The 27030-nt window shown below is 44.6% G+C and overlaps 1 protein-coding gene across 1 annotated transcript; it reads right to left on the reverse strand.

The window, feature by feature from the left end:
• Positions 1-1269: 1269 nt before the first annotated feature.
• Positions 1270-20681, reverse strand: LOC121149250 (E3 ubiquitin-protein ligase TRIM31-like). The gene is made up of 7 exons (XM_040969751.1): positions 20265-20681; positions 18443-18538; positions 11228-11458; positions 9652-9674; positions 9062-9183; positions 4172-4246; positions 1270-1802 (listed from the first exon to the last, which is right to left on the reverse strand). Exons 1-7 carry the CDS (start codon positions 20679-20681, stop codon positions 1270-1272), a joined length of 1497 nt encoding a protein of 498 aa, XP_040825685.1.
• Positions 20682-27030: the final 6349 nt, after the last annotated feature.

The following is a 27030-nucleotide window of genomic DNA, read 5'->3' on the forward strand; positions in this document are numbered from 1 at the left end:
AGGCAGCTATTGCTCACTTCCCAGACCTTGCAGAGAACTGAAGAGGACATGAACTCCTCCTGGGGCAGGTGTAGGGGAGTCTCTGGTTGGGCCCCAGTGCCTCCTGGGATTGGTGGCAGGAGACCAGCTTGCTCTGGAAATGTGGAAGCAAAGAGCTTGACTGCAGGGGCCTACAGCTAGGCTGGTTGTTATTGAGGGTTTTGTGGAAAGTATTGTAAGACATCTCAAATTAGAGCCTTGAGGGAGGACTTTAGCTCCAAGGCTGATGGCTGGATTCTGAGTCTTGTCATCCAGAGTTTTGCAGGCCAGCCTGATACCCTAAGGACTCCTTCTCATTAATGTGTCCATCTTCAATTCAGAGTGGACTTGAGATGATGTTGGGGGAGAGAGAGGAACTGCTAGCTAAGGGATAGAGAGCCTAGAGTTGAGGAAAGTATGTCAGGGATGGGGACCAGGATTCAGAGCTCCAACTGGGAGCACATCTAACACAGGTTCCCTGGAGCTGATTTGATGATTCAGTTGGATAATTCTCTGTAAGCAACTTCCAGCATCTCTGTGGTTGCTGACTAATGTCCAGACTGCTTCACTTTAATCCATCTCTTTGCTTATGGCCTGGGAAAACAGTGGATGATGAACAAAGTTCTTTGGATTCTCTAATGCATGGGCGATCTGAAAGAAGCTCCCGGCTTCTGGCTTTTGTTAAGCTTAGCTCAGTTGCCACTGGGGGAATGAACCAGTGGATGGGAGAACTTTCTCCTGCTGTCCCTTCTCTCTGTAAAATCTATCTTTTCAATAAAAAAATGCATTTTAAGATGATTTATTTATTTTTATTGGAAAGGCAAATTTACAGAAAGAAAAAGATTTTCCATCTGGTGGTTCACTCCCCATGTGGCTGCAATGGCAGGGGCTAAGCCAATCTGAAGTCAGAAGCCAGCAGCTTCTTCCAGTTCTCCTACTTGGGTGGAGTGTCTCTAGGCTTTGGGCCATCCTCGACTGCTTTCCCAGGTCACAAGCAGGGAGCTGTGTGGGAATGTGTGCCCATCTGGAATCTCAGGGGTTGCAGTGCGGGGACTTAGCCACTAGGCTACTGGTCCAGGTCCCAAAATAGCTAAATGTTAAAAACAAAGAAACAAACAAAGAAACAAAAAAAAAATGAGTAGAGTGGAGTCACTCACATAATACCTCAGTCTTCTGGAAACCTGGTGTCAATGGTACTGCCCAGTGTGGGGGTGCCCCCAAAGAGTCGCATAGGATGACTAAAGAGCACAGCTAGGGGCTCAGGGTGATCTGGGTGCCAGAGAACAGCAGCTTGAAAAATGGAAAAATCTTTCCCGGGAAGGAGGTGTGGAAAGTGTAGATGTGGTTCTTGGTGGTCGCGTCATAGAAGGTGACCTCCTTGCCCTCAAAATCCACGTAGACACCCACTCTGCTGGAGCAGACTGGGAGGTTCTCCCGTGAATCTTTCCCAGTGATTGCCTGGCACTCTAAGTTGCTGACGATTTGCAGCACCCAGAAGCCACTCGCGGGCTCCAGGGTCAAGCTGCCCTGCCTTGGCACTTTTTCCCAAGCCACACCCACGACACCAGCCCCGTCCCCCTTGAGCCCACTGAGCTCCACCTCCCAGGTGTGTCGGCCAGTGGAGAAGCCTGGAGATCCCAGAATGCAACGAGATGGGTAGAAGGACTGCTGCTTTACTGGAAATATCGAGTGGTTCTGAGAGATCACAGCTGCTGTCACCGTTTTCAGATCCCAGGAAAGGCTGAGTCCAGGGTGAGCTGAGGCCACGTCGAAGGTCACAGGGGCTGTGAGAAGAGGAGGAGAAAGAGGTGCAGCCTGGGTCAAGTCCCCACGCAGAAGATTTTATCATGGGGATGGGTTCTGTCATCTGTGACCAGGTAGGCCTTAACTTCTTTGTGGACTTAAACTCTGGAGAAGCGAGAGGGAGTAGACACAGCTTCAGGGGCCTCATCTGCCCATGAGAGGGCACCACAGGCCAGGTAACAGTCAGAAGGCCAGCATAATTGCGGCTTCTCCTAAGAATGAGTCCTTCCCTCCTGAGAGTGATCAAAACCACTTCCACCACCCTGACACCCAATCCCAGGAGCCCAGACCCTTCCCTTAGTTCCCCACAAGATGGAGCACCCAATAGCCTCTGACACTCACTCTGCAGTTGCTGGAGGTCAGCAGTGCTCTTGGGACCTCGGAGGCTCCTGGTGTTGGTGACTTGGGTGTTCCCTGGTACGCAAGTAGGAGAGGCTCTGTTTCCCGGCAGGTTCAGTTGTGGTCTATAGCTGTTCATCTTGCGTTGTAATTGAGCTGGGGGGTGGAGAGTTGAGGATCCTGAGTTGTTTGTTGGGTCACCTTTGACAGAGAAGGAAAGAAGAGCAAGATGAGTGGGAGCAAGAGGGTAGGAATCCCCCACCGCCCTCACGATCTCAAGGAGCTCACTCCGGGGCTACCACCTCCTACAGTTAGTGGAAAGTGGACAGGGAGGCATGTACACCCCAACGCACAGCAAACCTAACGTCTGCCTAGACCACTCAAGGTACCTGACACATCTTCAAGGCCTGTGGAGGCCACAGAGTCCCCTCCTCCACCAATCTTCTCCCTCTTACCCTCATTCCTGTTTTCTGTTCTTTCCCTTTTCTCTCCAACTCAGGTTGGCACTGAGAACAGTCATTGGTCCCTGCAGCTGTGGTGAGGGCGAGGACACATATCCTGCAGCTCCCTCTGCAGGCTCTGTCCACCTTTACCCACCCATGGGTTTTGTATACTTTCTACCCCCACAGGCTAGAGCAGATTCCTATCTGGGGTCACTGTTGCCTTAGGCTGGGAGCTTCTACACAGTCACTCACTTAGCACCGGCTGGAGTTCGGCAAAGCTTGCCTGACGTCGTAAGCTCCCGGTGCCCGAGGTATCAGCAAATTGTGTGTTTTTAGGAACCCAGGCAAGAGAGGCTCTGCTTCGTGGCAAGTTGAATTCTGGCCTAGCACTGTTTATCTCAGAGTGGGACCGAATTCGAGGTTGACATTGAGCTGTGATGTGGAAAGTTGAGGATCCCATGTTGGCTGATGGGTCACCTTTGACAGAAGGAAAGGAGAAGAGCCAGGTCAGTAGGAGCAAAATGGCAGGAATCCCCCACTGTCCTCAAAAGTTCAAGGATCTCACTCTGGGGATCCCAGCTCCTATAGTCAGTGGAAAATCAGCAGGGACAGAGGGAGGCATTCATGACCCAAATCACACCACACTTCATATCACCTGTGAGACCTGACACCTCTTCAAGACCTGTGGAGGTCACAGCGTCTCCTCCTTCACCAACCTCCTCCCTCTGACTTTCATCCCTGTTTTCTGTTCTTTCCCTTTCCTCTCCACCTCAGTTTGGAACTGAGATCAATCATTGGTCCTAGTAGCTGTGGTGAGGGCAAAGACACATGTCCCCAGCTCCCTCTGCAGGCTGTGCCCACCTTGGAGCACACACCAGGTTTGTATCCCTCTTCAGCCCCACAGTCTCCTGTTTTCAAGACCAGACTCCTACCTGGGGTTGCTAGCTCAGGTTGTGAGCTTCTGTCTGCATTAGGATTATTTTTCTCAAGCAGGAACACTAGGAGTAGGAGAAGGAAAGCTAACTTTCATGCTTAAACTCAGAGGGTACAAAGTATAGTAAGGAAATTACCCTGCCAATCACGAATAACTGGTACCAGAGATTTCCAGGGGACACTACTGCTGCCCCAAAAGGAAGTGCGAAAACTTTTCAGTTAGCCTCAGGTTCAGTAGGAGAGGGTCATTGTTGGCCTGTGCCACTGGGACCTGATAGTGGGAAACTGAATACCCACATGAAGTGGAGCACCTAGTCCTTGTCCCTCCTAATGGAGACCTCTCCCAGGAGCATGGGTATTGCCAAGCAGGGCAGCTAAGATGGCAAAGAAGGTCCTGGGTCCAACATGTCTAGATCCATTCTTTTCTTCCCTAGCTCTGAAGTGGGAAGAGACTAGTTGATGATTTTTATTACTTTGGGATATTTTTGTGGGGCTGTGAGTTTTCTGGGTCTAAAAGTATAAAATATCCTCGTAGGCCTGTTATTTCTTCTTTTGTGCAAGACTTCTCTCCTCTTCCCCTTTAGGGGTCCTCACTCTACCCCAGGGGCAGGAAGCAGCTCTGTACCTCCACTTACCACTCTGCCTGTGGGTTGCATTCATGTCTTGGAGGATTTTGCCTTGGTGTTTCTTCCTGTCAGCCTGGAGCTGCTCTGGGGGGTGGAGAACAGAAGGCATGAGAGGCTGTGGAAGCTGAGCAAAGAATCCAGGGTTGCACCACAATGCCGTTATGTAAAACACCTGCGAGTAGTGAGCTGGCATTGTCTCTCTCATTCTCGGTGCATTTGAGACTCCCAGCCTTGCCGCCCTGCTTCCCTAAAGTATCCACACAGCCCAGAACTGTCCAGTTGACATGTGATTTGACCTGGAAGCAGGAACCACCCATTTTGTGGAACTTAAAAATTCATGAGAACCAGTACCAAGGTGTATCTGTCACATTGGGGTATCTCATATGGACACAGAATCAAGTCCCAGCTTCTCCATTTCTGATACAGCACCCTTTGTATTGCTTGGGAAAGCAGCAAAAGATGACCTAATGCCTTGGGCCCCTGAACCCACATGGGAGATCCAGAAGAAGCTCCTGTCTCCTGGCTTCCACCAACCCAGCTCTAGATGGTGCAATTTGGGTAATAAACCTGCAAACAGACTATATTGCGCTCCTTGCCTCTCCTTTTCTTTGTGATTCTGCCTTTCAAAAAAAAAAAAAACCAAATATTTTTACAAATCCACGGAAAAATGATATTATAAGATAAATTTGAGTGAGATTCAGGTGCAGTGTTAAACATGCTTCTTAGGACACTTGATGCCCAGCTCTGTTTCCAATTACAGCTCCCCACAAATGGGCATCCTTGGAGGTGCAGGTGATTGCCCAAACGCTTAGGTCCTGCCACCCACATGGAAGACCCAAACTGAGTTCTTGACTTCTGACTTTTCTGGGCCAGCCCTAGATGTTGTAGACATTTAGTGAAGTGAATGAATGGATGGAAGATTGCTGCTTTTTTTCCTCCAATTATCTACCTTTTAAACAATTTTGTTAGGTTTATTTATTTTTATTGAAAAGGCAGATTCAGAGAGAGGAGAGAGGAGGAGAGATGGAGAAAAGACATTCCAACTGCTAGTACACATCCCAAATAGCTACAACAACCAGAGTTAGGAGCTGGTCAGAAATCCTGAGCTAGGAGTTTCTTTTGGGGCTCCAACATGGATGCAGGGATGCAAGGCTTTGAGTCTTCCTCTACTGCTTTTCCAGGCCACAGGCAGCAAGCTGGATAGGAAGTGGAACAGCCAGGACATGAACTGGCACCCATATGCGATGCCGGTGCTTGCAGGCAAAGGACTAGTTAATTGAGCCATCATGCTAGCTCCTTAGACAATTTTTAGAAAGTTCATTCTGGGTGCCTGGCACATTAGTCTAGTAGCTAAAATCCTTACCTTGCATGAGCTGAAATCCTATATGCTTGCCAGTTCAAATTCTAGCTGCTCCACATACCAACCCAGCTTCTGGTCTGGGAAAGCAGTGGAGAATGGCCCAAGACCTTGGGACCCTGCACTTGCGTGGGAGACCCAGGGAAACTCCTGGCTCCTGGCTTCGGATCAGCTCAGCTCTGGTCATTGTGGATGCTTGGGGAATGAATCAGCAGATGGAGGATCATTTTGTTTTAATTGATTACATTGCATTATGTGACACTATCTCATAGGCTCTGGGATTCCCCCAACCCCTCCTTATGCCCTCCCAACATGGTGGATTCCTCCACCTTGTTGCAGTATTACAGTTCAAATTCAGTCAAGATTCTTTCATTGTAAGCATAGAGTCTAGCATCTTATTGTCCAGATAAATTCAATGGTTTCTTGGGGAAACCATCTCTGGTCTGAAGGCAGAGCTGGCAGAATATCATCCCCTCCAATGAAAAGCCCCAACATAACATCAACAACAATTTACAACATTATGGAATTAATTGACATGGTATTGAGTAATCAATATGTTAAAAAATTCAAGTTCTTAACCACATCAGGTGACTACTTCATTGACATTTCTATTTTAGTTTATATACAGAACAGGCTGCTATACACTTTGACATGGCTATAGGGTACTATTCAGCTGCCTCGTGTCTATTATCATTTTAGCATTCAGCAGTTTATAGTATGGAAGCTTAATTTTGCTGAACTTGGCAGATTTTGGGATAGTCTAAACTGGCTTACAACTCTAACAAGGCATCTGTCAACAGTTGAGGTACAGAACAGTTTTAGGAAGGGTGTGCAGAACCTTAGTGAGGAGTAACTAATCTTTGTGTCCTACCTAGTAAGGTATGTGTGAGTCCACGCTGACCGTTTCCTGTCTGGTTCCAAGCTTTCCTTGTTGTTCTCTGTCTATCAATTCCAATTTGTGTGTGTGTGTGTGTGTGTGTGTGTGTGTGTGTGTGTGTTTGTGTTGGGGTGGGGGGCTCTGGAGCGACCCTGATGGTCATTGCAAGATAGGGTGGGGATCCAAAGTTGGAACTAAGTGAGGACCAGAGCAAGCTCCTTTCCCTAGTCCTGAAGGAAGCTTACTGTTCTTATGTTTCTGCGGGCTGCTCAGGGCTCCTAGCTGTTGTTTCGATGACCTTGGATCCTGCGAGGAAGGGTTTGGGCTTCTTCCATCCTATGTGATAGATCCAAACAGGGGTGGATGACCTCAGAGTTCTTGGCCTCCAAAGGCATTCCAGTTCCCCGTGGTCTCCTTGGCAGTTGGGATTTAGTCCTTGGTGCCCACACTGATAATCCTTGGTGAGGATCTGAGAGTCTCCAGGGTTGGGATACAAGCCTCCTCCTGTCCACCTGTTTCACTCTGGGGTCCCCCCTTGCTCTGTGCATATGACCTCCTATTAGGTTGTCAGGATTGCTCTTGATTCCCCCTGTATGTCTTTGTAGTTTTACTATTCTCTAATACTGATTCGAGTCTGTTATCAATAATTTATCTGTTATGTTTCTGATAGGTTATACTTCACGTCTTCCTCACACATTCTAAGGAGATGGAAGATTTCTCTGCTCTCAATCAGATGGAGGATCTTTTTCTTTGTCCCTTCTCTCTGTAAGTCTTACTTTCCAATAAAAAACAAATCTTTAAATTTAAAACAATCTGGGCCCGGCGCAATAGTGTAGTGGTTAAAGTCCTAGCATTTAATGCGCCGGGATCTCATATGGTCGCTGGTTCTAATCCCGGTGGCCCTGCATCCCATCCAGCTCCCTGCTTGTGGCCTGGGAAAGCAGTCAAGAATGGCTGCAGCTTTGGGACCCTGCACCCATGCAGGAGACCTGGAAGAGCTTCTTGCTCCTGGCTTCAGACTGGCTCAGCAGCAGTTGTTGTGGTCACTTGGGGAGTAAACCATAGGACGGAAGATCTTCCTCTCTGTCTCTGATCCTCTCTGTATATCTGACTTTCCAATAAAAATAAATACATCTTAAAAAAATAAATTTAAAACAATCTGACATTCCAATTTAAAAATAAATGATTTTTTAAAGTTCTATTTGGTTCAAACCATTTTGAAGTAGATTTTTTAATACATGCTTTCCATGAACATTTAAACATGAATCATATAATTTTTATTTAATTTTTTCTTGTGGTAGTTGGAAAGGCAGATCAGATTACAGAGAAGAGAGACAGAGAGAAAGGTCTTTCATCTGCTGGTCCACTCCCCAAATAGCTGCAACAACAGGAGCTGAGCCAATCTGAAGCTAAGAGCCAGGAGCCTCCTTTGGGTCTCCCACATGGGTGCAGGGCTGTAAGATATTGGTACACCCTTTATTGCATTCCCAGGCCATAAACAACAAGCTAAATTGGAAGTAGAGCAGCCAGTAAACAAACCAATGCCCATATAGGATCCCAGCATTGGCAAAGTGAGTATTTAGCCTTTGAGCCATTGCACTAGGCCCATGCCTCCTATAATTTTACATTTTGCACTACTGGAGTCAATATTGTGGCATGGCAAGTTAATCTGAAACCTATGATGTTAATATCCCATTTGGCCACCTCTCCATTGGGTGATCATTTCTGCCACTCCACTTTCAATCCAACACCCTGCAAAGAACTGAGAAAATAGCAGAATGCGGCCCAAGTGTTTGGATTCTGCCATCCTTGTGGGAAACCCACATGGAATTCCTGGCTTCTACTTCAGCCTGGCCCAGGCCCTGCTGTCTCAGTCATTTAGAGAATGAGCCAGCACATGGACTGTCTCTCTTATTCTTTTTCTGTCTCTCCCATCCTCTTGATGCTCTGTCTTTCGAAACAATCAACCATCATTGAAATAATGAAAAAATATTAAAAATAAACAATAACAAAGTAAAAAGTGGGGATTCCTGGGTAAATGTGGAAGGGGGCTTGTTCCTCGGGGACACCTTCCTTTTGCATTTAGTGCATGGGAGATTTGGGGGAGGGGAAGCTCTTGTACTGGTCCTAGGAAGAAGACTCTATTCAGCCACCTTACTCTTGGCATAGAACACAGGCCTTCACATTGAAGGGCATCCCTACAAATACCAACCCTTAATCCTAGTTGCAAACCAAGAATACTTCTTAATGAGTATGTGACTCAATACCCAACCTTACACTCTGTCCTGCGTGATCTGCTTTCCTGCAAGACAGAATCTTCAAAACATCATCAATTATGAATGCATTTTCTGTAGTAAGAAATAGAAGTATGTATCACAGAAACAGGCAAAAAGGCAACCACGGGCTAAGCATCATAGAGTCTGGGAGCCCTGGAAAGGCACTACTGCCTCTCTTCCCATGGTCACTGACCTAGGCCAGAAGGGCAATATAAGAATCAGTGAGGGATGATTATAGACAAGCACCATGTGGAACAGAGCATGGGAAAATGCCTGAGGCAGGCATGACCAGGCTCATAGACCCTGGATGGGATGGATGCTGTGATAGCTGCTGACAGGAGAGACTCTTCCAGGTGGGGGAACAGAGGCCCCCTCAGCCTCTTTCTTACCTTCACACTTCCTCAGGCTCTCAATCACGGAGTCATGTCTGGACTTTGCTTCATTGAGTTGTTGATCCAGGCCCAGAGGAATTGGGGTTTTGCTGTGAAACTGAACCTGAAACTCTTCACTCCTAGGAGAACAGGCAGCACTGAGTGGGAGTCTGGTCCTTTGGACCCAGCCTTGTGAGGATGGAAACATGGCAGTGGTAGTGGTAGTGAGTATCAAGGACTAGGGAGCATTGAGCTCCCTAATGATAGGTTGTCACTGATGATAGGCTGGTGTGAGAAGCTGCCCAAGGAGACTTGGACGTGAAAGGGGAAGGAGAAAAGCAGTGGGAAAGAGAGAAGGGACCAGGAGGCATCCAGCTGAGCAGGGGGCCTGGAGGAGGACCAGGGAGATGGGGAGAACAGCTCAGGTCTCTCACAGCAAACTCATTTGCTCAGCTCAGATTTTCCTAATGCAGCATAAACCTCTGAGTGCAAAATCCCGGGGTGTGGGCGTTGGTGAGCAGGTAACATTTGAGATTATCTGAAGCTAAGGTGGATATTGATCCTTGAATGATTCAGGGGGCAGCATGCATGTGGGCTGACCATCATACCTTTTCAAGGTGCCTCTGATGTCCTGGAAGAGAAAGACAAACAGTATGATCTCAGCACTAGCTGACTCTTGTGGCCATGAGGAGCCGAGAGGCAAGTAGGTGTGGGCAGAGCCAGAGGGTTGAGAACATCTCTGAGACTTTTCTGTCTCTTCTCTCCCCTGTTCTCACTCACAGGGACACCTCCATGAAGTGCTCATATGACTCCAAGTGAAGACATGGTTAGACACCAACAAGAACCATTGACGATTAGAAAGAGAATAACATTTTGGAAATAAATTTTGTCTGATACTTAAATTAGCAGGGGAGCCCTATACACTGGGCCAGGGAAAAGACAGGAGTAAATTTGCATGAAATTACTTGAAAGAAAAGAATGAACATTCCAACCAGCACAATGGTTCACAAAACCCAGAAGAAGCTTCTGGCTCTTGCCTGGCACAGTCCAGGCCACTGTGGCCATTTGGGGAATGAACCAATAATAGCAGATCTCTCTCTCTTTTTTACTGTCTTTCCCTCTCTCACTGTAACACTGCCTTTCAAGTAAATAAATAAAACCTTTAAGAAAAAAAATTTCTTTTGTGGTCAATATTTTGAAGTCTATTTACAATTATTTTGCACATGGATTTTTAACAAATGGGAGATTTATTTTTGTTGGAAAGGCAGATTTACAAAGAGAAGAAGAGACAGAAGGAAATATCTTTCATCTGCTGATTAGTTTCCACGTGGTTGCAACAGATGGAGCTGAGCTAATTCAACACCAAGAGACTCTTTTGCATCTCGCACATGGGTGCAGGGTCCCAAGGCTTTGACCTATCCTCTGCTGCTTTCCCAAGCACGTTAGCAGGGAACTGGATAAGAATTGAAGCAGCTGGAATCTAACCAGAATGCATATGGTATGCTGGTGCTACAGGCAGCTTCTTAACTCACCAAGCCACAGCTCCAGTCCCACATATTTTAAAATATAATTTTCATCTATCTGAAAGGTAGAGAGACAGAGACAATTGAAAGATGCTCCATCTGCTGCTTTATTCCCTAAAAGCTCACAAAACCAGGGCTTAGCCAGGTGGCAGTCAGGAGCCTGAAACACAGCCCAGGTCTCTCACACTGGTTGCTGGATCCCAGGACTTGCCTCATCCACTGCTTCCTTGCAGGGCCAACATTAGCAGGAAGCTGGGTGGGAAGTGGAGGTAGGGTTCCAACCAGGCTCACCCACACGGAACATGGAATCTCCAAGTCGCATGTCAAACACTGCACCAAACACCTGGCCTTCTGCATGCTGAAGCTCTTCCTATGTGGCTTGCAATACATTTCTAAATTATACATGTGGTTCATGTTACATTTCTAAATTATGCTGGTCAGTAACTGACAGTATATTTCTAAATAATTTATGTGGGTTACCTATTGTAAATCACACGTGTGGCTCATACAACTGTTCCAAACAACATATTACCATTTCGACTCTTTCTGCTGGATGGTGCAGCCCTAGAGGCAGTGTTGAGGATTCTGCCAGACACAGGTGTGCTGGCCAGACACAATCCCCGAGCTCTGCTTTGCAGTGATTCCACCCCTGAGAGCTCACCTGCAGCAGCTGTCTGGGTGGCATCTGCTGCTTGGCCTTCAGAGTATCCATGAGATCCCTTAGCAAGCTGAGCTGCGCCTGGGTGTCAGCGTTATACTGCTCACACTCCTTGACACCATGTTGAGCCTGATGCTCGATGTTGGACAGGAGGAAGTTCTTATTCTCGTCCAGTACCTGCTGCAGGTGCTTGAATTCTGTGTGGATCCGTTGCTTCTCAATATTCACCTGGGCCTTGGTACAATTATAGGGACATAGAGAAGAGATGTTCTCAACTGACATTCCACTGATGCTATTCCATTTTAATTTTTGTATTTGATTATACTGAGTACCCATGTAGAACTTGAGAATAGATGAGAGCAAACTTTCTTTTTTTAGTTTTGAATTTTATAGTACAATTCCATAGGGTCTGGGATTTCCCTGCCCTCTCCCCAAAATCTCACCCCCAGACTGGTTTTCGCACCACTGAATAACCAACGCATGAGTGAAGAAATGAAAAAGATAACTCAAAAGCCTCTTGGGTAATATGATACCACTGTGTGATCCATGAGCCAGCAATGAATTCAACAAGAGTAAAGAAACTTTTTGAAAGAAATGAAAACAAAACCAAAAACATCAAAACACATGGAATCCAGCCAAACACAGGATGAAAAGGGTTACTGATCTTACAGTTTACATGAAGGCTGCCTTATGTCAGAAAGAATATATGCCATTTGTTCTTTTGGGATTGACTTATTTTACTGAGCATAATGGTCTTTAGTTGGGACCATCTGGTTGCAAATGGTATGATTTCAGTCTTTTCGACGACTGAGTAATATTCCATGGAGTAGATGTACCACAGTTTCTTTAACCACTCTTTTTTGGACAGACATCTGGGTTGTTTCCATGTATTTGCTATTGTAGTTTGTGCTGCTGTGAATATAGGATTACAGATTCCCTTCTCATATGGAGATTTCATTTCCTTTGATATATTCCTAGGGGCAGGATAGCTGCGTCATATGGCAAGTTTATTTGTAGTTCTCTAAACATGCTCCATACTGATTTCCATAGTCGTTGTACTAGCCTGCACTCCCACCAGCAGTGAATAAGGGTACCTTTACCCCATATCAATGCCAGCAGGTGTTGTAGTAGAGTTCTGAATGTAGGCCAACTTCACTGGAGATAGATGGAAACTTAATGTGGTTTTCATTTGTGTCTCCCTAACATTTGGGGAGCTTGAACATCTTTCCATATGTCTATTAGTCATTTGAATTTGTTCTTTAAAAAATAATGCTCATTTCCTTCACACATTCAAAGTTTTGTTTGTTGGTTGGTTGGTTTGTTTTTTACTCTCCCTGGGTTTCTGAAGCTCTTTGGGAATCCTGGATATTAGTCCCCTATCACTTGTGAAGTGTGCAAAGATTTTTCTCCCATTCTGTTGGTTGCTTTTTGATGTTGTTAATTGTTTCCTTTGCTGTGCAGAAGCTTTTTAGTTTGATGTAGCCCTGTTTGTTTATTTTGTCTTTGACTGTCTGTGCTTTTGGTGTCTTTTCCAAGAAGCCTTTCCCTGTTCCTGTATCTTGGAGAGTGCTTCCTATGTTTCCTACTGATTTCCACAGTGGTTGTACTGGCCTACATTCCCACCAGCAGTGAAGGAAGGTGCCTTTCTCCCCACATCCACTCCAGCAGGTGGTGTTATTCAAGTTCTGAATGTAGGCTAGTCTCACTGGAGTTAGGTGGTACTTCAACATGGTGTTCCTTTATATCTCTGTGACGGCTAGGAGCCTGAGCATCTTTTCATATGTCTGTTAGCCATTTGAATCTGTTCTTTTGAAAAACGTCTGTTCATTTCCTTCACCCATTTTGTTATAGGTTTTTTTTAAATTTTTGCTCCCTGGGTCTGAAGTTCTGTGTAAATCCTGGATATTAGTCCCCTATCACTTGTGTAGTATGAAAAAATTTTGTGCCGTTCTGTTGGTTGCTTCTTGATGTTGTTAATTGTTTCCTTTGCTGTGCAGAAGCTTTTTAGTTTGATGTAGTCTCATTTCTTCATTTTAGCTCTGGTTGCCTTTGCTTTTGGCATCTTTTCTAAGAAGTCTTTTCCTGTTGCTGTATCTTGGAGTGTGTTTTCTATGTTTTCCTTTAATAGTTGGGTGATTTTTGGGTGTAGATTTAAGTCCTTGATACATTTAGAGCTGATTTTTGTGTAAGTGACAGGTGCAACTCTTGCTTCTTAATTCTACAAGTTGCTATTCAATTGTCCCAACAGCATTTGTTGAAGAAACCGGGCTTTTTCCTGGATTATTTTTAGTTTTCTTGCCAAGAATTAGTCGGCTACACATGTGTGGGCTCCCTTCTGGTGTTTCTATTCTGTTCCGTTGATCTTCTTCTCTGTTTCTGTACCAGTACCAGACTCTTTTGATGACCACTGCTCTGTAGCATGTCTTGAGGTCAGGAATTGTGATTCCTCCAGCTTGATTTCTATTTTTCAGGATAGCTTTAGCTATTTGTGGTCTCTTGTGATTCCAGATGAACTTTTGCATCTTTTTTCTATTTCTGAGAAGAAGAATATTGCTGGGATTTTGATTGGGATTGCATTGAATCTGTATATTGCTTTTAGTAACATGGTCATTTTGATGATATTGATCCTGCCAATCCAGGAACATGGTAAGTTTCTCCATCTTCAAGGTCTTCCTCTATTTCCTTTCTAATGCTTTAGAGTTTTCATCATAGAAGTCTTTCACATATTTAGTTAGCTTAATTCCTAGGTATTTAAGATTCCTCTCCTCTATTTTAAAGGAGACTTTACTTGCAATTTCTTTCTCATCCATGGAATTACTTGTGTACACTAGTGCCATCGACTTGTGTTCATTAATTTTGTATCCTACTACCCTGCAAAAGTCTCTTATTAGTTCCAATAGTGTCTTGACTGAGTCTTTTGGTTCTCCTACGTAGAAAATCATAATTTCATTTTCTCTTTTCCAAGTTGAATTCCTTTAATTCTTTTTTTTTTTTTTTTTGCCTAATAGCTCTGGGAAGGACTTCCAATACTATATTGAAGAGTAGTGGTGACCGTGACATCACTGTCTATTTCCAGATCTTAGATGAAAGGCTTCTAATCTTTCCCCATTGAGTATGATACTAGAGTTGGGTTTTTCGTGTATTGCTTTTGTGTTATAGAATGTCCTTTCTATGCCTATCTTGCTTAGGGTTTTCAGCATGAAGTGGTGTTGAATTTTATCAACTGATTTCTCTGCATCTATTGAGATGATAATATGGTTATTATTTTTCTATTTGTTGTTGTGATGTACCACATTTATTGATTTGTGAATGTTGAATCATTCCTGCAAACCAGGGGATGAATCCCACCTGGTTTGGATGAGTGATCAGCCTGATGTGCTGTTGGATCATTTTGCCTAGTATTTTGTTGAGGATCTTTGCGTTTATGTTCATTGAAGGTATCAGTTTGTATTTCTCTTTTTCTGTTGTTTTTCTGTCTGGTTTTGGTATTAAGATGATACTGGATTCATAAAAAGGGTTTGGAAAAATTGCTTTCTATTGTTTGGAAATGTTTGCATGTCCTCCTGGTTCTTTTGACTTCTTGGTCTCTAGTTTGACTCCCTGATGGTCTGAGAAGATGCGTGATATAATTTTGACTTTTTAAAAATCTGCTGAGGCTTGTCTTGTGGCCTATAATATGGTCATTTCTGGAGAAGTTTCCATGTACTGATTTTAAAAAGAGTGTATTGTCTGCAGGATGAAAGGTTCAGCAGATATCAACTATGTTCTGTTGTTTCCTTGTTGAGTATCCGAACTGTCGATTTGTCTGATGTTAAAGGGGGTATTAAAGTCCCCCAATAATTATTGTGTTGGAGTCTATTTCTCCATTGAAATTCATTAGTATTTGTTTCACATAGCAAGATGCCTTGGCATTTGGTGTGTATACATTTATTATGGTGATATCTGCTTGCTGAATGGATCCTTTGATCATTATGTGTGTCCTTTACCTCTTTTAATGTTTTTCACATTCAAGTCTATATAATCTGTTATTAGAATGACTATGCTATTTATTTTTCCTTACCATTAGTTTGGAGTATCTTTTTCCATGCTTTCACTTTCAGTTTACACTGATCTTAATTGGTGATATGTGTCTCCTGTAAGCAACAAACAGATGAGTTTTGGGTTTTGATCCAGTCCTCTAATCTATGGCATTGGATTGATGAGTTTAAGGCATTTACATTCAATGTAATATGAATGGGTAGAAATTGGTCCTGTCATTTCAGCAATGGGTTGTTGTTCGATTTAGTCTTCTGTTGGCCTTTGAGGGGGGTGTTCTCCACATTTGCCTTTGATTTTGCTAGTTGCTATTCCTTTTCTCTTTCAAGAGGACATCTTTGAGTATCATTTGTAGGGCTCATTTAGAAGAGGCAAATTCTGAGAATTTTCTTTAATGTGGAAAATTTTTGTCTCATTTTCAATGGCAAAATAGAGCTTTTCTGGCTACATTATTCTGGGCTGACAATTTTTTTTCTTTTAGAATCTAGAATATGTCACTCCATTCTCTTCTGGACTGTAGCGTTTCCACTGAGAAATTAGCAGTATATCTAATTGGGATTCCTCTACAGGTCACTTGATTTTTTTCACGTGCAAATTTAAGGATGTTTTCCTTATGTTCAACTGAAGAGAGCTTGATTATCATGTGAAAAGGTGAAGTTTACTTTTGTTCAACTCTGTTGGGAGTTCTGTGCCCCTCCTGTATATTGTTTTCTAATTCTTTCTCCACATTAGGGAAGTTTTTGTTTATTATTTCATTGAACACACCTTTAACTCTAGCTTCTCTTTCTACATGTTCTGGAACTCTCATAACTCTTATATTGGACCTTCTAATCATGTCTTTTAATTCTTGGATACTTTTTTTTAAGCTCAACTCAGTTCTGTTCCAGCTTTTTGTTTGTTTCCCCCTGGTGACGGGAAATATCTTCCAACTCTGAAATTCTGCTTCACTCATTCTGTTATTAAGACTTTTCACTTTACTTTTAATTTGTTCCATTGTGTTCTTAATTTCTAATATGTCAGCTTTTACTTGATTGATTGCTACTATTTCAGTTGTGACACATTCCTTAAATTCCTTGAATCATGTATGTGCTTCCCATTGTTGATAAGAAGCTTTATAACAAGTATTCTGAATTCTATATCTCCCATTTCTTGATGTCCTCCTCAGTTAACTCAGCTAAGTCTGAGGAGCTTTTGCTCCTTTGCTCGAGAATCTTCAGTAATATTTATTGTGCCTTTGTCTCTTCTTTTACCTTTGGTCACTGCTGTTCTTGTTAGCAGGTTCTTCTCCTTAGGGTGGTTTCTAAGTTGTGTTACCACAGGTCTGCAAGTCAGTTTTATGTAAACAAGCAGTGTCCTAGAGTAGGGAAATACCAGCTATGCTAAATAACTGGATTGTTGGTGGCGCTGATCTTGCCGACACCAGCTGGTCATCAAGTCTGAGGGCCGCCTGCTGAAACTATTTTGGGTGGAGCCTGTAGAGTGCCACAATGGAACTATTTTCTCCAAGGGACCTGCATGAAGCTAAAAGTGATTTTGCTCTCAGTTTAAGTGCTTGCACAGCTCAGCTATGGTCCCAGCAGTCCCTCAGTGTCTGGTCCTGTGAAAATGGCACCTGCTCGCTACTGATTTAGCACATGTGCAGTTACCTCTGCTCCTCCCGACCCTCTCCCCCCCCTTCAGTCTTTGCCCCTCTAAACAAAATGACATCTGACAGGGCACTGATGAAGATCTGGGGTTGCTGGCTGTCAGATCCAGGTACCACACAGTCCCAGCAGGATGCAAAGCTGACACTGTTTTTCCTATGGGATAAGTTCAGTGTGATTAGCCAGAAATGAGCCCGTTCTTGACAGTCCCTTCAAATCCGCACTCTTTGCACTACTACACAAAATGGTGTCCCATCTGGCGTTACTGAGAGTCTGTGATGTGAGATCCACCCCGTCCCTGAATTTTGTCTTGGAGTCACTGCTCCTGCTCTCCTCATTGTTGGGCCAAACACATCAGCAGTTCTTTGCCTGTATTCACTTCTGAAGTTCCCGGTCAACTCCCACACTCACCTGGCTGCTGCAGACACTCTAGCCAGTACAGGATCCCTGGTTGCCACTGGATGCCCAGATGGCCTGAGTCCAGATCACTGTTCTCTGGCTGCTGGTGCATTATCCTATCACTGCAACACTTCTCCACCATTGCCCCTACTATCCTGTGTACAGTGGTCTCCAGGTACTGCCATGCCAAATGCCTGACCTATCTTTTCCTGAAATCTGTTCCCTGTGTTTCACCCTAATGATTCTCCATCATCCCAAACCTGTCTACACCCTATACCGCCATCTTGATGACCAAGAATAAACTTATTTTTTCCTTAGAGATTTTTTTATTTGAGAGAGAGAGAACTTCTCTTTGCTGGTTCACTCTCTGAATGCTCACAGCAAGCTGAGGTAAGACATATTGAAATCATGAGCCAGGACCTCCATCCAAATCTCCCACATGTGTGCGCAGGGGCACAAGCACTTGTACCTTCTTCTCTTGCTTTCCCAGGTGCATAGGCAGGGACCTGGATTAGATATAGAGCAGCTGGACCTCAAACAAGTACTCAAATGTGATGCTTTTGTCAAAGGAGGCACATTATCATACTGTACCATGATTCAGGTCCTGAGAACTCACATTTAAAAGCACTTCTCACAGCAGTGCTGTTGTAAAGCCCATTAAGACATTGTTTGCAACAAAAGCATCTCATATTTGAGTGCTGGTTCAAGTACCGGCTGCTCTGCTTCTGATTTAGTTCCTGCAAATGCACCCTGGAAGACAAGAGAAAACAGCCCAAACACTGGGCTCCTATCACTGCATGGGAGACATGGATGAAGCTTGGAGTTTCTGGCTTCTGCTTAACCACCTCCTCACCACCGAGACCATTGTAAAGTGAAACAATGAGTGAAAACTTTGTCTCTCCTCTAACACTCTCACTGTTACTCTTCCTCTCAAGTCTTTAATATTTATTTAAATAGAAACACTTCCTTTATGCTTACTGCCACATTCTGCTATCATTTATGTCATCATTTTTTGTTTCAAGAGTTTGCGTAAAACTCACTTTCTGAAAGTTTGTTCAGTTTTAAATGTTTTCATGTAGTTTTAAACTTTTTTCCTTTGGCACACAAAAACAAAGAAACACAGTTTGGGGTTTTTCCTTACCATGAAGTGGCTGATCTTCTTGTCAACTTGAGCCTTCATGTGTACAAGTTCCTGCTCCTTTTGCTCCAAGATCCCCACATGCAACTGGATCTGCTCCTGTGGGGAGAGGGACCTTCAGTCAAGGCTCTGCCTGGATTGCCCTTGGGCTCATAAAGCCATCTGCCTTCTCCAGAGAGCAGATAAGAAGCTCCTGCGAGTCCTGGGAGTAAGTGTTAATTCATACCCCTTTCTTCAGCTTCGGGGAAGGGAGAAATATGAACCTACATGACCTAAAAGAGAAGAGGATTGCTGTGTCTCTTTAGAGTAATGTTTGGATGATGCTTCAAGACTGTCAAACAACTCTCAAAACCACTCCCTCACCTGTTCTACCAAGTTTCAAGAGGTACGTTTGGGGTCTGCTGCTATTGACCTGGGAAACCAATGAAGGATGGCCCAAGTCCTTGGGTTCCTGCATCTATGTAGGCTACCAGGAAGAAGCTACCAGCTCTCATTTGTGACTGTCTCAGCTCCAGCTGTTTCAGCAGTTGGTGGAGTGATGACAGAAGACCTTTCTCCGTCTCCGTGTCTCTGTCTATCTGTCTGTCTGTCTGTCTGTCTCTCTCAATATACCTTTCAAAAAAAGAAACCTTTTTTTTTTTTTAAAGAGATGTAAGTTTGATTTGAAGGGTGAGGCATCTGAGGCTCAGAGAACCCAAAAGATCCCTTGAAAGTCACACAAACAACTTAAAATCTGGACTTGAGCCCCACATCTTTTTTTATTTTATGTATTTATCTTATTTTTAATATTGCTTACATACTTGAAAGGGATGCATGTTTATGTGCATCTCTGAATACGGTGGGAAGGGTCAAGGTATAGGAAGAGGTGAGTGGGAACTATATTTCAACTCTTTTTTTCTCCCTTGTCTGCTGGGGCAGTTAGTGGGGTAAATGAGGGGGGCTGCTCCTTGATGTCAAACTACATGTGACATGACATGATAATGTCTTAGAGACCCCAATGTGGAGTCCATATCTTCTGAATCAAATTCCTATGTCTTGGGACCAATGCATGGCTCAAGAGGCCAATCTTCCCCATTCAAATGACAACATCCCATATAGCTGCAGGTTCACGTCCTGGTTGCTCCCCTTCTAATCCAGTTCTCTACTTATGGTTGGGGAAAGCAGAGGAGGATGACCTAAGTCCTTGGGACTCTGCACCCATGCGGGAGAGAGACATGGAAGAGTCTCCTGGCTCCTAGCTTAGGATCAGCTCACCTCTAGAAATTGCAACCATTTGGGAAATGAGCCAGTTTATGGATCATCTTCTCTCCTTCTCTCGGCATATCTACCTTTATAATAAAAATAAATAATTCTTCTTTTAAATCTGTGGGGGACTGACGAGATGGCCTAATTGGCTAATCCTCCTCTTGCAAGCACCAAGACCCTATTTGAGTTTCAGTTTGTGTCCTCATCCAGCTCCCTGTTTCTGGCCTGGGAAGTAGCAGAGGATGGTCCAAAGCCTTGGGACCCTGCACCCAACTTGGAGACCTACAGGAAGTTCCTGGGTCTTGGCTTCAGATCGGCTCAGTTAGGACTGGCACTGCACCTGGGGAGTGAACCAGTGGATGGGAAATCTTCCCCTCTCTGTCTCTCCTTCTCTCTTTTTTCCATCCTCCATTATTCCCTTGTTTGCAAGGACAGCAGTTCCTTGGACTAGAACCAGGAGCTCAGTGGACCTGGTTAAGTAGTTCTTGCAATAGCCACAGAGAACAAACCCACAGAAAGGAGACAACAGTTTGCAATCTCCACCAAACTCCCATTCGCAAAGTGGAGCCTCCGTGCTTACCTGGTGATGCTCGACAGCTTCTTCTATCAGTCTGGATTCATGTAATTTGTGGTCCTTTGAGTCATGACACACCACACAGAGGAATTCCCCATCTGCTTCACAGACATAGTGCAGCTTCTCCCCATGCTTTGGACATCTCAGCTCCTTTTCTTTCAGCTGCCTCTCAGAGGGATCCATAGCTCGAATTTTCTGTATCAGATTTGTCAACAGCCAGTTGGGTGCATATGTGTCCCTTTTCATAGAACTTTTGCAGAGGGGACATTTGATGTGATACCTAGAAGCTTCCTGAAGCTGAGTGATGCAAAAATGGCAGAAGTTGTGCCCGCACTCAATGGTGACAGGGTCCTTCAGAATGTCCAGGCAGATGGGGCAGGTCACTTCCTCTTCCAGATTGGTAGAAACCCATTGGCTGGCCATGGCAGAACATCCAGGCTGATCCTCATCTGTAGGAATCCTGTAAGTTGGCAGTGGGCACCAGTGCCAAAAGAGAGAAGGAAAGAGAGCAGGCAGAAGTCAAAGAATCTGTCAATCAACCATGGGAGCAAAGGGGGAGGAAAAGAAGAGAGAGAAAAATGTGATTCAAAGAAGTAAGATTTTCAGCCCAGTGAGCATTCTGTGGAGGGGAATCAGAAGGATAATCCTCTCCAGTCACTTCTTAGGAAAAAAATGACTACTGAGAAAGTATATTTGCTGGTTATAAATATGTTAGATGATATTGGACCTTGGACTGGTTGAGTATAAGGCAGGTGACTGGATCAGAAGGGCCTGGGCAATAAAGTCCAGTCACAGAGGACTTTCCAGCAGCATTAGAAAGAGGGTGGAGTAGTTGGGTGGCAAGGCTTTGGGCATCTCCTACAGGTACAGCCAAACTGAGAGAGAGAGAGAGAGAGAGAGAGAGAGAGAGATGGCAGGGAGATTAGATCTACTACAGGTAATGTGGCTCCTCTTTGAAGAATCTTTTTAAAACACGGAAGATACAATCACCATCACAAACCATTCCTCTCTTGAGGGGTTCTCAGTCAAGTGGAAGACACAAGGAACTCTTTCTGTTTTTGTTTTAGTTTCTTTTGTTTTGTTTCAGATTTACTTATCTCTGAGACAGTTACAAAGAGAGTGATGGAGAATCTAAGGAAGACAGAGATCTTCTACTGGATGATCCCCAAGATGACCACAATGGCCAACGCTGAGCCATTCCAAAGCCAGAAGCCAGGATCTTCCTCTGGGTCTCCCACATTGGTGCAGACGCAGGTACAAGCACTTGGGCCATCCTTCACCCCCCGCCCCCAGCCACATCAGCAGGAAGCTGGATTGGGAAGTGTAGCACCCAAGGCACAACTTGGCACCCACCTGAGATGCTAGTACTGTAGGCAGAGGCTTAACTTGTTACTCCACTGCACTGACCCCAGAAACTTTCTTTCTGAACTTCATTCTGTTTTCCACAGTATTCCTGAACCTGGTGGAGCTCTTCCTGATGCACACCAGCTACAGCTCTATCTTTTGTGGAACTTTCCCCTCCAAGGCTCCAAATTTCTGTGTGTGTATCTGTGTGTGTGTGTGTGTGTGTGTGTGTGTGTAATGATTATTCTGTGTTTCTTCCTTTTTCATGTGGACTCTGATTCCTGACTTGCTTTTCCTGTAGATTTTGTCCTAAATGTAAAACAAAAGCACACTGATCACTTTTATCTGATGCTTATCTTAGGTCAGCAGGGATGGTGAATGATTTTATGATCATAGACAGGCCATACATTCCACCTGGTTTTCCCTTTGCCCTGGTATAATTATTAACACTATGCCCTTCGTTTCTCAAAAATGTCCCCTTTAGATGATAAATTACGTGACTACCATAGTCATAGCAACTATTGGAAGCCAAAGGCTTTTGCAAATGTTCTACTTCCAAGCCTCTCTGATTGTTTTAAGGCTAAATTAAAGCAGTGTTTTGTAACCTGTACTCACCCAAACTGCTGCTCCCTGGAAACAGAATTTAACTTTTATTCAGGTCTCCTTTGAGGGCATGGTAACATAAAAAATGGAAATTTGAATGCCTTTAGGAGGGTGCCTTCCTCCTCACCACTCTATTACCTCGGGTCTCCCTATCTGCAGACATCTTCCTGTCTATGACCCTGACTTCCTTTGAGTTTCTTCTGTGAGAAAATATCTTTAACCATTCTTGGGGAAACCAAGCATCAGATGGCCTGAAAGCCTTGTTACAGCTCAGATTGGCTAAATCTCAAGCTAGGGTAAAGACTTGATTATTCACCTTCTAAATTCTTACTTATATTCTAGTTTTTCATTTGAATCTCAAAGAGAGAGAGAGAGAAGCCTTTATCTTCTGGTTCACTCCTCAAGTGCCATAATATTCTTGCTGTTGAGCCAGGCTGGATCCAGCACCCAAGAACTCAGCACAGGTCTCCCACATGGGTGACAGGACCCAAAATATTTGATCGTCACCTGCTGCCTTCCAGGTGTGCACATGATCAGGAAGCTGAATTGGAACTGGAAGGGCTGGGACTCCAAGTAGTGTGTCCCACACAGATGCAGGCATCCAAGAAGTGATTTTACCACTGTCCCATAGACCCACGGCTGCCTGAAGTTTACAAGCAACTTGAATTAATTAGAAGAGCAGGGAGGACTGTGCCTGCAATCTTGACTTCATAGAACACTGGTGCCAGAGAGCACAGACAGAACCTGTGGGGAATTATCTGCAGTTGGACAACAGTCCAAGGCCACAGAACTGTGTGCTGTAAGAATATCCTTATGACAGCTGTGTACTGATATTTGTACTAAGTTCACTCTGTTTCCTGATCACAAATCATTAGCTGATGATAGTGAATGTGGGGCGTAGCAGTCACAGTCTGTGCCATGTCAATTCCTATAATTTGACCCCAAGGAATTCAATAGAAAACTGATACAGTGACCTAACAGGGTTCCATTCTCTTTTGAAGAAGGCATGCCTCTGCTGGGTTTACTCACATTTTATTTTTATGTATTTATTTTAAAATACTTATTTTACCTTTATTGGAATGTCAGATTTACAGAGAGAAAGAGAGACAGAGAAATGTTCCACCCACTGGTTCAATCCCCAAGGGCCACGACAGCAGGAACTGAGTGAGTCCAAAGTTAGGAATCAGGAGATTTTTTCAGGTCTCCCACAGCGATGCAGGGTCCCCATTGCTTTCTCAGGCCACAAAGCAGTAATCTGGTTGGGAAATGGTATAGTTGGGACATGGACTGGCACACATATGGGATTCTAATGCATACAAGGCAAGGACTTTCACCATTAGGATACTGTGCCAGGCCCAATAATTCATACATTTTTAAAAGATTTATTTATTTATTTTATTGCAGTCATATATACAGAGAGGAGGAGGGACAGAGAGGAAGATCTTTGGTCTGATGACTCACCCCCCAACTGACTGCAATGGCCAGAGCTGAGCCAAGCCAAAGCTAGGAGCCAGGATCCTCCTCAGAGTCTCCCACAGGGGTTCAGGATCCCAAGTCATTGGGTCTTCCTTGACTGCCCTCCCAGGTCACAAGCTGAGAGCTGGATAGGAAGTGGGGCCACCAGGACCAGAACTGGTACCCACATGGGATTCAGGCACATTCAAGGCAAGGACTTTAGCCACTAGGCACTGTGCCAAGCCCAATAATTCACATTTTAAACACTAGGAGATGGCAGTGCTGCTCAGGGCAACCTGCATGTTGAGAACCATTGAGTGGGGATTGTGTTGTGGTACATCAGGTAAAGCTGCCACTTGTGATACCGGCATCCCATGTGGGCACCAGTTTATGTCCCAGCTGTTCCACTTCCAATTCAGCTCCCTGCTAATGTCCTGGAAATTTGGCAGAAGGCAGCTCAAGTGGTTGGGGCCTGCTACCCTTGTGGGGGATTCAGAAGAAGCTCTTGATTCTTGGCTTTAGCCTGATCTAGCCCTGACTTTCGTAGATATCTGAGGAGTGAACCAGCAGATGCAAATGCAAGATATCTCTTTCTCTCTCTGTGTCATTTTTCTCTTTATTCGTCTCCCTGTTCCTTTTCCTCTCTCTCCCTGAAATTCTGCTTTTTGAATAAATAAATGTTTTAAGATAGAAAAAAAAATCCACTGGTTTATGAACACCCCGATTGCTCCAGCCCATCCATCTAGTAAGGGACAGAGCTGAGAATCAGTCCCAGATTTCCCACCTCACATTACCTGCTTTTTTGGGTTCCTGATACCCACATTGGAGACCAGGAGGAGGCTCATGGCTCTTGGATTTGGACAGGCCTGACTGCAGCTATTTGCAGCTGTTTGGGGGGTGCACTAGAGGATGGTAGATCGCTCTCTCTCTCCTGCCTTTTCAAATAAATTTATAAATTTAAATTTTTATAAAAATATTTTAAATGAAAAAGTAAACAAAATTTTCAAGAACAGTAGAGATGACCAATAAAGCTTGTTCTTTGCAAATACTAATCATGAACCCGAGCTGTAAGTGACTGTCTAGGTTGCATTGTACCTGGCAAATGTTACACTGCTGGGAGAAAACAGCTAATTGCTGACAGGTATCCTGGGCCTGGTTAATGCCAAATTTGTTTTAACCATACCAGTGTATCAGCATAGTTGCCTATTTTTTTTTCTTTCTTTCTCCCTTTCTCCTTCCCTCCCCACTTGCCCGCTCTTTCTTTCTTTCTTTCTTTCTTTCTTTCTTTCTTTCTTTCTTTCTTTCTTTCTTTCTTTCTTTCTTTCTTTCTTTCTTTTTTTTTCTTTCTTTCTTTCTTTCTCTCTTTCTCTCTTTCTCTCTTTCTTTCTTTTCTTTCTCTCTTTCTCTCTCTTTTTCTTTCAGATATGGGGGACCAGATCCCTGTATATCAGTAGACAGGGTCTTGACACAGTGCATAAATATTCGTGGACCTTCATAGGCATGTAGAGCCTGAGGTTGGCACAACACATCACCAGAGGGCAGGGTTTGGATTCTGTGTGCTAGTAGGCATGTGGAGCTCCTGATTGCTCAGGAAAACAGGTCGACAGATGTTGGGGAAGAGAGGACCACTGAAAGAGAGCCTGACTGATGAGGTGATTTCTGGAGGGATTCCTCCAACCAGGCTGCTGAACTTGCAGGTAAACAAGGGGCCTGAGACCAGGTAGTTTAGAGAAAGGAACATGGGGAAATTTTTGAGGCTAAACCAACGCACGTACTGAAATTGGAGACCTAAGCTGGGTATTGACATCAATCACTGCCTACTGGCACACACACACACACGCACACACACACGATGGGGGCCTGCCTGCCTGACAAGGCTCAACCACAGTATGTGCCCAGTGAGTGTCAGTATAGAGTGTGGATCTTGTTTAGCTGGGTCATATCATTAACCAGCTCACAAGAGAGCTGGGTCTAGGAGCAGATCCCATGGAAATAGTAGGTTCACCCCTGTGATACTGCCTTAGCAGCTGGTTTGCTCAAGGGCTGGGATTGGTGATGGGCTGAGATAGGCATGATCCTGAAACTCAACAACACTCATCAGTATTGTGATTGGGAACAGGCTGGTCTGGTCTAGGGTACAGCACCTGCAGGCACACCCAAGAATTGGGTGTGGGGTGTGCCGGAAGACAACATCCACCAGCACACACAAAAGCCAAGACTGGGTATCCAAGTGCCAGATAAGGGCCTAGCACATGCTCACAGGCAAGAGATCTGGGTCTGAGAGTGGACCTAGTGGGGAAACTTAGGGAACTTGCCAGGTAGGTCATTGCTCCTGCTAGTGAGCGTGAGAGTCAGGACAGGCAGAACTGCTTCACTTGTCAGCAGGTGTGCAGGTTGGCTCTATAGGGGCAGAATGGACAGGGCCAGGCCAAATCATAGTACACTGACATGCACGGAAGCCAAGGTGGCATGCAGGCCATGCTGAGCTAGGCTAGACTATTGCACCTACTGGTTTTCATGAAAGCCAGGGATGGGGCAAGCTGGGCATCCAGCACCCATCCGTGAGAATTGGGATGAATGGGCATGGCAGGCCAGATCAGTTTGCAAAATAATGGCAAAGGCCTAACTGGGTGTTGGGTTATTCCAGGTTGGGTTGGAGAAATTACCAGCATGCACAAGATCTGAAGCTGGGAACAAGCTTGGTCAGGGAGCTAAGGGGATGTCCCAGCTAGGCTGTGGTTCCCACTGGTGTGAGAACTAGAATGGGGAGGTGAACTAGACTGTACATGACTGCAGCATCCCTTGTCATGGATGTAGACTGGTCCTGCATTGTGCCAGACTGGGCTTGACACCTGTTGGCCTGCATGTGCACTGGGTTAGGTAGTGCACCAAGCTAGGCTAGGCGACCATATCGCTGATACATGCATGAACCTTAGTAAGTGCAGGCTGGTTAAGCTTTGCCACAGCATCAGCTGGCAACTGCTGAGACAGGGGCAACTAATGTCAGACTGGATCATAGAACCACCTAGAAAGTGAAAGATTCACAGCTGGGAGTGAGCCTAGTAGAGAAACTGTGGACACCTCTCCGATGGGCCGCAGCACCCACTGGTGAGCGTGAGAACCAGGGCTGGGGGTGCAGGCCTGACTAGACAAGTCAATCAACCTGTGCATAATTTTGATAGACTGGTCAAGAAAAAAAGTAAGACACAAAGAATGTTAGTATTTAAATATAAAATAACCTTAGGAAAGTAAAAATCACAGAACCCCTGCAATGTATAGCTTTATACCAGTTAATTAAAAAAAAATATATATATATATATGAAGAAACTATTTAAAGGAATATATACAGGGCTTGGAATGTGAACAGAAC

The sequence above is a fragment of the Ochotona curzoniae genome, unplaced genomic scaffold (assembly GCF_017591425.1).
Source record: "Ochotona curzoniae isolate NIBS_2020 unplaced genomic scaffold, NIBS_Ocur_1.0 contig_1941, whole genome shotgun sequence".
Taxonomy (NCBI): Eukaryota; Metazoa; Chordata; class Mammalia; order Lagomorpha; family Ochotonidae; genus Ochotona; species Ochotona curzoniae.

What these genes read in the sequence shown, in the direction of transcription:
- LOC121149250 (XM_040969751.1), bottom strand. Translation starts at nt 20,681, where the DNA reads ATGGCCAGCCAATGGGTTTCTACCAATCTGGAAGAGGAAGTGACCTGC. An exon ending in CACCCAGACAGCTGCTGCAG is followed by an intron (nt 9,675 to 11,227) that starts GTGAGCTCTCAG and finishes TTTCTCTTCCAG; the next exon opens with GACATCAGAGGCACCTTGAA. An exon ending in TGCAACCCACAGGCAGAGTG is followed by an intron (nt 1,803 to 4,171) that starts GTAAGTGGAGGT and finishes CTCTTCTCACAG; the next exon opens with CCCCTGTGACCTTCGACGTG.